Source organism: Lutra lutra, chromosome 12 (assembly GCF_902655055.1).
Source record: "Lutra lutra chromosome 12, mLutLut1.2, whole genome shotgun sequence".
Lineage (NCBI taxonomy): Eukaryota > Metazoa > Chordata > Mammalia > Carnivora > Mustelidae > Lutra > Lutra lutra.
Window position 1 is genome coordinate 41,270,823 of NC_062289.1, and position 14,511 is coordinate 41,285,333.

General features: G+C 35.7%; 1 protein-coding gene and 1 long non-coding RNA gene across 3 annotated transcripts in view; one reads left to right on the forward strand and one right to left on the reverse strand.

Moving 5' to 3' along the window:
- The window catches only part of DSG3 (desmoglein 3), a 33,596-nt gene extending 23,957 nt beyond the window's left edge, over positions 1–9,639 (reverse strand). For both annotated transcript variants that reach the window (XM_047697450.1, XM_047697449.1), the window contains exon 1: positions 9,428–9,639. In XM_047697450.1, coding sequence (XP_047553406.1) covers positions 9,428–9,475 — 48 coding nt within the window. In that variant the 5' untranslated portion in view covers positions 9,476–9,639. The remainder of the gene's footprint in view (positions 1–9,427) is intronic.
- The window catches only part of LOC125082157 (uncharacterized), a 238,107-nt gene that overhangs the window by 38,598 nt on the left and 184,998 nt on the right, over positions 1–14,511 (forward strand). The window lies entirely within an intron of this gene.

Consider the following 14,511-nt stretch of genomic DNA (forward strand, 5'->3'; position numbering starts at 1 on the left):
AAGAAATGGAGCCAGGAGACAATGAGAACTTTGTCTCCCCCAACAGCTCTAATTGAGCCAGGATTTGAACTTCTGCACCCTGACTCCAAAGTGTATACATCATCATTAAACTAGATTTTAGCCAAAGCTGGCATAAGTAAGTAGAAAAACTAGTGGTAGAAAGAAAGTTATATGATACTCAATTTAGATTTCTTCCTGGCAACAGTGAAAGTTACTGCTGAAACATGTAGATTTATTACATTGTTTACTTTGTAAGGCTATAATAAAGAGGCAGGTGGAACTCTGACCCAAAGAAGTAACTACAAAAGACATAGGATGCCAGGACCCTTGCATTCTAAAACTTTCATTGAAATCCTTATTTCAAAGGGTCTGCAAATTGTCGTGAAAAGGGACCATTGCATATGTTTATAACCTGTCTCAAAGTGATTTTACAGCTTTGCTTCTCTTTATTAAATGTTGTCATGAGTTACCTGGGAGAGAAGACTCGAGCACTGTCATAATCTCACTAATTTCTCAATTCATAAGGACGACTCAGCTACATGTGAGGGGAGGGTTGGGCCAGGCACCCTTCCCTTTACAGGAAAACTGGAAAGAGTCATCCAGAAAATATGAATCATGTTTGCACTAGTCCAACAGAGAAGGGTTCTTTGAATAGACATTAAGGGATAATTTCTGTTTTCCTGGGAAGCAAAGAAAGGACAAACTCTAAACTGTGGAGAATGAACATTGGAGATGGTTGTTTCTTATTTGTTCAGTCTTTTCACTGAATCAGAGCCCTTACAAGTTATTCAGTCAGACCTTCACTCTTTCTCATCATCTCTTTTAAATTCAGACCACCAAGAATGTTCTCTAATTTTAGGGAATATCATGCAATGTGGTGGTTATTTGTGCTTCTAGGAATATGGGAAGGTTAATAAGAAACACTTCTGAAATATTACAATATTTTTTAAATGTTTAGAAATATAATCATAGCCTTATGTTATTTAGAATGATGTTTCTTTAAAAAACTTTATTATTTAAGATAATTAATATGTATATTAGTTACTTAGTTGCTTTAGTTATTTTAATATACTTCTTTTGAGTATTTAATAAATATTTCAATAGTTTCCTGACCATATAAATCAACTAAGTTGGCTTTTTTGATAGCCTTTTGATTGGAAATACAAATGAGGAGAAAACACTCCTTATCTTGAGAATTCCTATACTTTTTTTTTTCCTTCCTCTGGTCTCCTGGTTATTTTGATAATTTTAGTTATATGATTTTTAAAGCATTGATATGACCTGTGTACTCTTGTATAGATAAGAATCAGAAATATTTCATTAAAAGCAAATCAGACTAGTAAATTAATAAAATAACACATGGAATAAAGTAATTTAATATCTGTATACCCTATTTGCTAATTAAATGTATATAATTATATCATTATGGCTTCTATTGAATATAATACATATACAATACATATATTTTGAGGACATGGGTGACCAGTTTTTGAAAAGTCATTTATAATAACAACTACTATTTCCTGAGTTTGGCCAAGATTTTGTGTAGAGTTACCTCAAACTTTTGTGTGGGGATAGATGGACTGTTAAACTATGCATTTATCCAGTGAGGTAGTCCTGGCTGGCTAAGGGTAGCTCTCCCTCCTCTCTAGAATGGGATAGGAGTAGATCACATCCACTCTCCTCTGGGAAATTTGTAAAATGAATTAGATGATTCAAAGAAATCATTATATGTTTTAAATGTGATTTTTTGTTTATGAATTTTTTGGGGAAACATAATATAAGCTGGTGATAATATTTTTATAATTGGTTAGATACAGTGATTATTAATGAGTTCAATCATAGAGGTCATTCAATACATGTTTGATGAATACATTTCATAGGTATAATGCAGAAAATATGACCAGTTTGTCTTTTATATCTCACAGCATATATGTATGTGTATGTACTCTATCTCTATATATATACATATATATTTATAGACCTTTTAAACTTAAAATGTAAAACCCCCAGAACATTCTAATAAGCTTTGTATTTATCAGGACAAACCCTTAATTGAAAAAAATGATATATGTTTAATTACTTAGAGGTTAAAATTTAATTTTAGACAATTTAATTTTCAATAGCTAATTTAAGAGTAAACTCAATTTTAAAAGTTAAGCCTCATATCATGGTAGAGATGCTAAGAAAAACAAATACTAGATATTCTCAACAAACTGGATATTCTCAAATACTTATTTTGAATGCTGTGTAGTAACCAGTCAAGTGTAGTAATATGAAACTGGACACCAGATCTTGAATCTTGAATTCAAATCCCAGTCTCAACATTTACTGGTTGTATAACTTGGGAACATTACTTAATCTTTCAATTTCTTCATCTGTAAAATAGGGATAATAATTCTACTTTATATATTTGTTTTGAGGATTAAATGAATTAGTAAGTCTAAAGCACATAGATGAGCACAAGTCCACAGTAAGTGCTTACCAAGTATTAATCACTCCTGTCATCACACTTTAATGTATGTGCTACCAAAGCGAGCACTGTCAACAAATTTTTTTTAAAAGGTGTAAGAGATGGGGCACCTGGGTGGCTTAGTGGGTTAAAGCCTCTGCTTTCAGCTCAGGTCATGGTTTCAGGGTCCTGGATCGAACCCCGCATCAGGCTCTCTGCTCAGCAGTGAGCCTCCTTCCTCCTTTCTGCCTGCCTCTTTGACTACTGTGATCTCTATCAAATAAATAAATAAAATCTTAAAAAAAAAAAGATGTAAGAGAATCACTTTGCTATGAAGTGACCTTTTATTATTATTATTCACGTCAAGATACATAAGAGCGTTCTCTTTTTTAATAAATGAATGAGCAAAGGGAAAAGAGAAAGAGAGAGAGAGAGAGAGAAAGAAAACAAGGAACAGACTCCTCACTATAGAGAACAAACTGATGATTACCAGAGGGGAGTGGGTGGGGTTAAGGGTGAAATAGGTGATGGGGATTAAAGTGTACACTTACCATGACATGATGAGCGCTGAGTAATGTGTAGAATTGTTGAATCATATATTGTACAACTGAAACTAATAGGACACTGTATGTTAACTATACTGGAATTTCTCTTTTTGAGCATCAGGAAGAATCAAGAACCAGTGTTCCACTATACAACTGTGTGGGTTCCCCCTTACACAATTTCAGGGGGTACTGTTCACATTGTAGTTTATGTGAATGTGTCTCCTGGAGTTGTGCAGTGTTTAGCCTAGCCAACTGTGCAGTGGCCATGTAAGAAAAATGTGCATATTAGATGGATTCAATTATTCATAGTATAATTATGGATAGTAACCAGTTGTCCATATAATTTTCTTGTAATGAACTTCCCAAAACAAGCCCTTACCTTAGGCTATCAGACTGACTCTTAACTGGAAAGGAAGAGCCAAAGGCTAAGAGTTTTATGAGAAACCACATGGGACACTAAGTGTTCTGGCTCCAAATGAAAACCAGTTTCAGGTAATAAGCAAGTGAGAGTGATAATTGGTAGATGTAATTACATCTTTCCTGACATTTGCTCAAGTCAGGCAGGACTGGCCAGAATTGCTTGGCAAGTTTATTCTGAATTTAGAATCTTAACTTTTGAAGAGATTCAGGAGCAAATTTATTTCCATGTATTTATTAGCACTGGAAACTAGATCATTTCATTGATCAAGAGAAGGAAAGATACCTCAAAGATTTTCCTTCTGTTAAGAATTTGGGCCATTGCCTTTTTCACAGAACTAGAGCAAAGAGTCCTGGAATTTGTAGGGAACCACAAAAGAACTCCAAATAGCCAAAGCAATCTTGAGAAAGAAGAACGAAGCTGGAGGTATCATACTCCCTGATTTCAAACTATCCTACCAAACTACAGTAAACAGAAGGGTAGGAGCATGAAAACATACACATAGATCAATCAAATAGAATAGAGCCCAGAAACAAACCCACACATATATGGTCAATTAATCCATAACGAAGGAGGCAAGAATATACAGTGTGGAAAAGACAGTCTCTTTCATAAATGGTGTGGGGCAAATTGGACAGCTATATGCAAAAGAATGAAACTGGACCACCAATTTACACCATATACAAAAATAAATTCAAATAGATTAAAGAATTGAATGTGAGAACTGAAAACATAGAACTCCTAAAAGAAAACATAGGGAGTGAGCTCTTTGACATTGGTCTTAGTAATATTTTTTTTGGAGCAGTCTCCTCCTCTCCCACTAAAATAAGTGGGACTACATCAAACTAAAAAGCTTTTGCACAGCAAAGGAAACCACCAATGAAACAAAAAGTTAGCCTACTGGATGCAGGAAGACATTTGCAAGTCATGTATCTGATAAGGGGTTAATATAAAAAATATATAAAGAACTCAGGCAACTTAGTATAAGAAAAAACCCAATTAAAAAACACACAGAAGATTTGAATAGACATTTTCTAAAAAGACATCCGGATAGCCAACAGGCATGAAAAGATGCTAAAATCACTAATCATCAGGGAAATGCATGAGATACCATCTCACACCTCACACACAACAGACTGGCTATAATCAAAAAGACAAAAAATGACAAGAGTTGACAAAGGTGTGGGAGGAAAGGAAACTCTCGTGCTGGTGGGCATATAAATTGGTACAACTACTATGGAAAACAGTGTGGACATTTCTCAAAAAATTAAAAATAGAACTATTACTATATGATCAGTAATTCCATTTCTGTATATTTATCCAAGGAAGAAGAAAACATCAGCTCAAAGAAATAAATGCACCTCTATAATCATTGCAGCATTATTTACAATAACCAAGATATAGAATCAACCTAAGTGTCCCTCAATAGATGAATAGGTAAAGAAGTTGTGATATATACATATATATGTGTATATATGTAGATATATATAAAGGGTATCATACTCCCTGATTTCAGCCATAAAAAAGAATGAAATCTTGCTATTTGTGACAACAGGGATGGACCTAAAAGGTATTACGCTAAGTGAAATAAGTCAGACAGAGAAAGAAAAATACCATGTGATTTCACTTATATGTGGAATCTAAAGAGCAAAACAAATAAGCAGACAAAATAAAACTGAAAGGAAACTTACAGATACAGAAAACAACCTGTTGATGACCAGAGAGAGGAGGGGTTGGGGGACAGGTGAAATAGGTGAAGGATATTAAGAGGTATAGACTTCTAGCTATAAAATAAATAAGTCATGGGAATGTCACGTACAGCATAAGGAATATAGTCAATGATGTTGTAACAACTTCGTATGGTACTAAGACTCATCACGGAGATCATTTTGTGATGCATAAAAATATTGAATTACTATGAGGTACATCCAAAGCTAGTAGTATATTGTATGTCTATTACATTTCAGTAGAAAAAATTTGGACCATTTATTTACAATTATTTTTCTAAAATTTTACTTTTAGTATGTTCTATAGAAGAAGGTGGTTGAAAATAGTTCTGCTATGTTTAGAACACATTCTAATGCTGAACTTGATATTTAAACGACTCTCTTTTTTCCAGCACCAACACTACTAATTTCTTTAAAACTCTGTGCTTTAAAAATCTTTGGATTTCCAGCATCACTATTAGCTTTGTATTGAGTAAAGTTTTACATAATATAGTGGCATGAAATTAAATAGCTTTTTGTCCAGATGCTAATAGATGTGCTATATGACAAACTGTGTTGCAGATTTTGTGGACTATAAAACACTGAACAGTGGTCTCCTTTGAACATAGACATTATTTTTAAAAGGTTAAATCTCTGAAGCTAAGTATTTTCAATCATAAATTTTCCCCCCCAAATGCTTATTTTCTATTTGAGAAATGGATCAAACATGCACAGGAAACTGATAACTATTACGTTTTTCTTTGACTATAGGCAGGTGCTCCCCATGCCTTCACCTCTCAAATAATTAGAAGACTGGACAGCTGAAATTTTGAGTAATGCTCCAAGTTTGAAAATGTTATTTTCTAATACCCACTATTACATGAATGTAAGATATAGTTTGATGTGCTCTTTCACTCAAGAAAAATAGAGGTCCTTTCTTGACTTACTAAAACCGGTGTTGGTGGTTATTTAAAATAATAAGGCAGACTTTTAAGAAGTTATCAAGAATCACTTGTGTTGTTACTAATGTAAACATTGCAAATGATAGGAGTCTTACAAAGCATTTTGTATTTTCCAGAGCACTTGTTTGCACATGTTGCTGCTTTTTTTAGTAAGTGATATATTTATTTATTTGAGAGAAGGAGAGAGAGAGAGAATGGGAGCATGGGGAGGGGCCGAGAGAGAGGGAGAGAAGCAGACTCCCTGCTGAGTGGGGACCTGGATGCAGAGCTTGATCTCATGAACCCTGAGATCATGATCTGAGTGAAACCAACAGTGCCCCAACATCCATGTTACTGCTTTATTCTTACTGTGGCAGAGGACTGTGATTATTGTCATATGACAGTTGAGGGAACAAAGCCTAAAGTGAGTCAGTCATTACAGGCATAGACTGAAGCCCGTGACTTTGCTATCCTATGGTCATAGGATGGTGGAATTAATTCAGCCCTCCAAATATGTCTTCCCACTTCCAGACCTCACCCTTCAACAACAAAAGATGTGCATTCCCACTCCACAATGCTTTGAAAAACTTGTGTTTTTTCCTCTTACCACACTATTTCAAAACTTGGGGTGGCTCCCCACTTCTAAATGGATTCCATTAGGCTTCACTGAGTGTACTTTCAATCTGACCCTCATTTACCTTTCCAATTCATGTCCAATGCATACTGTCATTCTAGCCAAACCAGTATGTCCATTGCCCCTAGGTAAATGCTGTAATTCCTTTGCTCCTGCTGGTCTGACAACTCAGGGTATAGGATATCCTCCTTTGGCCCATCTATATTAATCAAAAAACAGCTCAAATGTCACCTAGTCCATGGAACCTTGTTTGCTGACCTCACTCTTGACTGATCTAGCATTCCACTAACAGCATTAATAAAAGACAAGCACTGTCTGATAGAAATTTAATAAGAACCACAAATGTGAGCTAAATATATAATTTTAAATGTTCTGATATTTATTTATTTGTTGTTAAATGCCTTATTTGTCAGAGAGAGAGTGAGCATAAGCAGGGGGAGTGGCAGAGAGGGAGAAGCAGGCTTTCCACTGAGCAGCAAGCCCGATGTAGGACTCGATCCCAGGACCCTGGGATCATGACCTGAGAGCCAAAGGTACATACTTAACCAACTGAGCCACCCAGATGTCCCTTAATATTCATAAACTTAAAAAGCTTAAAAGGGTGAAATTAATTTTAACAATATATCTTTTATCTAATATATCCAAAATACTGTAATTTTAATTGTAGTCAATATAAAAGTTGACATTTTACATTCTTTTTTTCATACAAAGTCTTCAAATATGTTGGGTATTTTACATTTAACAGCACATCTCAGTTCAGACAATCACATTTTAAGTGGTTATTAGCTACATGTGACCACTGGCTGCCATATTGGACAGAGCAGGTCTAGACTATTCAATTTAATAATTACGTATGAAGTTATAGTGTTGTTTAAATAGCTTGTGTGTGTGTGTGTGTGTGTGTGTGTGTGTGTAAAATTTTTCTAAGGGGAAGAAAATGTCTTACTTTTCATAGTTTCCTTCATGACCAGCATTATAGAGGCACTCTGGGAGGCTACAGTTTAGAGGCCTCATTTAAATGTTCATCTATCTATTTTTCAAACAATGTGTGTCCACTGTAAGAGAGATATTATAGGACCCATTGGGAATATAAAGAAGAATGGAACACCCCTTAATATAATGATTTTACTGTTATTTTAGAACTAGAGGGATTTTTGAGAATGGTTTATGTCAAAGCAGGGAAAAGAGCTCCCCTACACTTGTGGTGGTCCAATTCTGTGTTCTTGTGACACCTTCGGGCAACCCCTGCCACTTTTCCCATAGCCTCCTGAGTTGGTCTTTGGTTTGAACATGGAGATTATCAGGCTACCTGAGGTTTAGTCTAGAAATGACCATTTGGAAAGGTAGGAATATCATACAGCTGTCTCATTTCTCTTTACAACATTCCTGGGTCAGACTCCTTGGAGAACCAAAACAATTTGTTCCATTGTTATAACAAAAATAGACTCTAACATTGAGGTGCCTGGGTGGCTCCGTCAGTTAAGCATCTGCCTTCGGCTCAGGTCATGATCCTGGGGCTGCGGGATTGAACCCTGTATCGGGCTCCCTCAGAGAGCCTGCTTCTTCCTCTCCTTCTGCTTCCCCCTGCTTGTTCTATCTCTCTCTCTGTCAAGCAAATAAATAAAATCTTAAAAAAAAAGTACTTAAAAAAATAGACTCTAAAAGAAGGGACAATAACAATTTTCTGCTTGGACATTGTCCTTAAAGGGAAAGCTGGGAAACTCCCGCTCATAAGGCAGTCTGTTCTAATTTTGGACACCTTTAATTTTTAGAAAGTTCTTTCTAAAGATCTATTTCTCTGCAACTTCTTGAAGTCCAATTATCATCTCAACTTTTTAAGATGAGGAAGTGAGGAAACTGGTGCCTAGGTCAACTCGGTTTATTATGAAGTGAGAATTAGTATTAGGGATTGTCTTTAATATTAATTTATGGTATATGTCACTACTTTGATATCCTAATGTAACTGATAAAATTGTGGCCTTTTTTTTCTTCACTAAAACAGCATAGTTAAGGAACAAACTAGTCTGTGACATCCAGACTAGTGCTTTGTTCTTCAGATCTCACTTCTCTTTTAGGTAACATTGTATAAATCTTTCTCAACCAACAGAAGTATTATGCTCCTGAAAAAAAAAATGGCTTCTAAAATGTTTTATGTCTTTTCCCCCCAAAGTCAGGATATTTTTTTGCACATAATGGCGAAACATAGTTTTCTTAATACCCCTTTCAACTTTTCTAGAGTCAAACATTGCTTTGATTTTAATTCAACGGTCTGACTATTTTAAAAACACGTCAGGTATCAAGACCAGGCACGTACAGTTCTTAGCCATATGCTTAAGAGATATGTAACCTTGGAAAATAGACCTGGCTCTCTTTCATGTGTTTTAGTTTGTATTGGAAAGATGGATAAAACCATTACTTTGAAGAAAGTGAGGGTGTTGTGGATAATAGATCTAAGATGAAGATTACTAAATTCATTAACCAAAGAAACGCTAAATGTCAACTTTCAAATTCTACTTCTCTCTGATTTATTTTTCTATGTAAAATACAACATTAAAAACCACCAAAAAGCGGAAATTGGTAACCTTTATGATTTTATTCTAAAATGTTTATTTCCATTTCACTCCTTTTAGAACTTATAAAAGGGATTCAGCAATCAAGTATAGTATTAACAAACAAGGAAGGGAACAGGGAAAAATTGGAATTATTTGAAAAAAAGAAAAAATGGACTTACCATTAAAATGGCCAGAGCCCCTGGTGTTCTGAAAAGGAGCCAAGTCATTTTCTCTGACTTCCCTGGTGGACAAATCCAAGGAAGCTGCTGCTTCAGTCCTTCCAACTGTCTGCATATGATGTCTGAGAAAAGCCCTTCCGTCACGACTCTGCTTTCTGGAGTCTACAGATGGTCTGTTATGCAGCTCCTCCCCACCCTAAACCAAGGATTGGTCTTACCAGAAACGCTTGCATCACTTTTGCTCCCAGGTAAAAACTTAGACACACCTCAATTCCAAAAGCAAAGAAATCCTTTGTTGGAGGCTGAAAGAAAAGTTCACAGGCTGAAGACAGGTTTAATAGGAAGGTCCCAGATGAATAATAAATTCATCATGGTGTGGAAGTGCAAAAGCTTGTCCTGACTACACTGAAAAAGAATCTAGTTGGCTTTTCTTCAGGGTTACAATTAAAACTGAAAAGCAAAACAAAACATACAAAAATCCCCCCAAACCTAACTTGTAGAAGAGCTTTTGTTTTTAGTCTGAGTATATGTGGGCGGATTGAAAGTTGAGCGAAATGTCAGTGTGAAGTAATGATATATTTTATTGAAAGTAATTCAAATTTGAAGAAGAAAACTATCACATTAAGCAATTATTAATACAGGTTTTGGGAAAAAAGTAGAAATAATTGAAAATAATTAGGAATAAAATTGGAGCAAACAGTTATCTGGTGCCTTGGATATTTGAAATATATAAATAATGCATTGCAAAACCAGATCCCTGATAATAATTAGATGACTTATTTCCTCTTGCATTCCTTTTCATTTATAAGTTTGTTCAATGATAAGTTGCATAGTGAAGAACGTTATCTTTGTGCACTTTTAATTAGTCAAAACATTTCCTCTGGAGCAGTCAACCACCTTGCTGTAATATATTTATGCACTTCTAAATATGTAGTTGCCAACCCAAGTTAGAGGTTGGGGGAAAATCTACTAATACCACTTTAGTTTGCTTTTAACACTAGAGTTAAAAACGCTTTTAAACATTCCAGAGTATTTGAAGAAATTTTTCTTTGGTAGAAGAACAATTTTATCTTTACAAGTATTGATGCATCAGGTTTTGGAAGCTTTTTAGTTTCAGGAAAACCATTTAATCAGAGTATTTTATTTTATTTTATTTCTGAATTTTTAAAATTTGAATTCAATTAGTCAAAGCATAGTACATCATTAGTTTTTTGATGAATCACAGAGCATTTTAGACAGAAAGGATTTTGTAATCTGAAAGTTAGGGAAGTGGACAAAATCTTGTGGTTTTAAAAACAATTGTGGTGAAATATGCATAACAAAATTGACTATTTTAACCATTTTTAAGTATAAGGCTGAATGGCACTAGTGGTATACTCATATTGCTGTTCAAACATCACCACCATCCACCTCCAGAAAAATGTTTTTGTAACAAGTTTTTGCAGATAAGTTTTATTGGAACATAGACATGCCCATTTATGTATTGTAAGTGACTGCTTTTGTGGTACAATGAAGAGTTGAGCGGAGCCTTTTATGAATAACACTGTAAACTACAGGGCAGGAAAGAAGAGAAAGATTTAATGAATTCTTTCCTTTTCCATAATTTAATGTCTTGTAATCCTTCAAAATATTGTACTAAAGACAAAAGAGGGGTGCCTAGGTGGCTCAGTCAGTTAGCCTTTGGCTCAGGTCATGATCTTAGAGTCCTGGGATCAGGCTCCTTGCTCAGCGGGGAGTCTGCTTCTCCCTTTCCCTCTGCCTCCTCCCCGCTGCTCAGGCTCTGTCTCTCTCAAATAAATAAATAAAATCTTAATAAAGATAAAAGAGATTAAAAAGATGATAGCAGTGAGTTATGATATTCCTAAGCGTACCCATAAGTTGCTCTGAATCTAGATTCTAAATACGACTTACTTTGTTCTGATTTACCTTTTCTAAAATTCCAGTTCTTTGACAACTTTAATTAATTAGGGGCTTCCACTCCTTCTTCACAGGTAAGGAAGTATTTTACTTTAGTACTTTAAAATACCAGTTACAGATTAAAATATCAGTTACACATGGTATATAAAAACTGTGGACATCCTTGTAGGAAGTAATATACGAGACTTGGCCCATTGCAGCCAATGTAGGCTCCATCTATGTCCCAGTCAAGAAGGACTGGAGAAATCCACGACAAGTCCCATTGTGCATTCTACAGGCAAGTGGTGCTCTCTGATCTTACATGTGCTCTTGACAATGATTTAAGCCAACACTTTTTTTTTGTTTGGAGATTTGGGACCTCAAGAAAGGAATAAAACATGTTGTTGGGGCCCGATTTGCATGGTGTTGGGAAGGGAGTGGTGGTTACTTTGGCTGGGGAGTGCATTTGCATAATGCCTTAGGACTAAGCAGGGTTTTCTCTTGTCATTTCATTTGTTTGTGAAAAGGAAAGATGGGAACATTTTCCAGGGGTTTCCGTCTCATGATTATGTTATTACTCTCTGAATAATGGCTTTGGAAACCTAAGCCCAACTTGACACTGGCTGTTATTCCAGAGGCTGAAATAAAAATGAGGATAATAACAATAATAATCATAATCATTAGAAGGGAGCTTCATTGTATGTGTACGTTATGGTTCAACTGAGGCACCATATTGAAAATATAACAGTTGGATAGTAGGACACATCACAGGTTTAATAAGTTAAAGAAACCATTCCTCAGTTTGCTAAAAATTGAACTATGGCCTAAGAGGTGAAGCAATTAGAATGAATATTTATTCAACTGGGCAGTAGCTTTTGAGGTTTCTGTGATGTTTCTAAACACTCATTATCTAGAGCAGTTCTATTATTCACCAAGTAGAGAATGTTAATGAGACTTTGCCTTTACTGGCAAGGATTCACTGGTTTGTTTGTTTTGACTGGAAACGTGTATGTAATGTATTTTATATGTCAGACATTACTGCTTTCTGATATTTAATTCTTCTTGAATATCTACAAATTCATGAAATTAAGATACTAGTTCCATAAATCATGCATTAACAGAATTACACATACATCTTGAAATGACCTGCAAAAGTTGTGACCCATCACCCTTGGTTGTTCAAGGTCATGGAAATCAGACCTCTTCCATTACAATCATACCTGAAGGCATGCAGAAATGTCAGGGAATTTAATAAATGTGCACCAGCAGAGAAGACTCTGCACTTTAATAATTAGTGAAAATAGAGCTGTTAATCGAATTTGCTCTTAGATGGTGTGTAACATGGTCCACCATGTTTTGCAATTCCTGGAATTATTTCTTTAAAAGGACGTGTGTGATTCTTACCGTATATTGATCGAAGCCCAAACTTCAGAAGAGTGATTATGGGTGACTGCATATCTAAAAAATTTTTGCATAAGCTGCAGATCAGGGTCAACATCTTTTTGCTTGGATTTAATCTGACTAGGCAATTGCTTCTTTGTGGGAGTATTTTTGTCAGGTAATAAGCATGAAGGAGGGATTTTTCAAATGAATATCGTGCTCACTCCACTATTCTTTAGGAATAGTTTTGATTTGGTTCTTGTGATTTGCTGGAGATCAAATTGAATGGCTGGGATCTATTTGCAAAGTGTATTCGGAATCCATGTAGTTCCTACATCCTTGGGCTTCTGCACTAGCCAGACCCCTAACATCTCTCATGTAGACCAGGCAATGGACAATGACTGAGCTCTTGTTCCTTTTTCTTCTCACCCAGTCCACCCCTCACTCAGCACCCTGACTGCTACCTGTAAAAGGATCATGGCTTCCAGCATGCTTGGACCAGAAGCAAATCTGCCTGGCAAGGCCTACAAGGAACTGCCTGATTGACTCTGCTTTCCTTTCCAACCACATCCATTACTCTATCCCTCTCATATGTGTCTTCTTTTGTTCTCCAGAAACCCTCAGCTCCTTTCCTGCCTTAGGTTCACTCAGTTTCTTTCTCTCCTGGCTGGCTTCTTCTCACTCATCAGGTGGTAGCTTCTACTACCTTCTCCCTGCAGTTGGGCACTCTTTTCCTCATATCTTTTTATCAGTCATCCCAATTTGCATTGCCTATCAGGCCTACTACCATATATCAGCTGCTTTTTCTTAGTTGGATTGTTTAGACTGTGAGTTCTATCAGGGAGGAATTATGTCTGTTTCATTTAATAGCATATTCCCAGGAATTTGCAGGTTGAACAAGTGAATATATCTTTAAGAATTTTGTGCAGATATAATCTGCTGGAACAAAGGACACATACAGTTCAAAGTCTTAATAGATTGTCATCCAAAAGGCTATACCAATTTGCATTTCCATGGATAGTGTAAGAAAATGCCAGTCATAATGCTTGTCACAGATAAATCTTTTCTGCTTCTTTTATGAGAAAATAGTACCTTTATGGGAAAAAAAAAATTAACTCTGTTAAGAGATTTAAATGTTGTGGGACACCTGGGTGGCTCAGTCCGTGAAGTGCCTGCTTTGGCTCAGGTCTTGTGATCAAGTCCCGCAGTGGGCTCCTTGCGTGTCAGGGAGCCTGCTTCTCCCTCTGCCTGCTGTTCCCCCTACTTATGCTCTTTCTCTAAAATAAATAAATAAAATCTTTTTAAAAAGAGAGATTTAAATGTGTATTTAAATGCTAATAATTTACTGGATTCTAATAAATTAAAATAAAGTTAAGATTCCGAGTATAGTAATCTAAGGTATTTGACTCAGAGCTAAGCAAGTTCTGGACCTTGGTTAGATCCCAAGGACCTGGCATCCTTCCTGGATCTAACATCATCCTGGTCTTTTCACCATTTCAGGTAATATGATGATGGGATAGGAAAAGATAAGAGAAAACAAACATGGAGTCAAATAGTAATTTGCTATACTCTGTTGCTATGATTACGATCCCTTTATTTATACATTTTAATCTTCCTTTTGATGATAAATAGTACATTTCACGTATGTTCTCAAATATTTTTAAGTATCACGGGAGCCACATCTTCTGTTTTTCTAGTAATCAAATTGTACTGGTATTGTTGGTAATTCCTAAGGAGGAAAAAAATGGTGATTGTTTTCATTTAAATTTCAACCCACGACGCCACCCGTGGGAAGAAATATGTGGAAT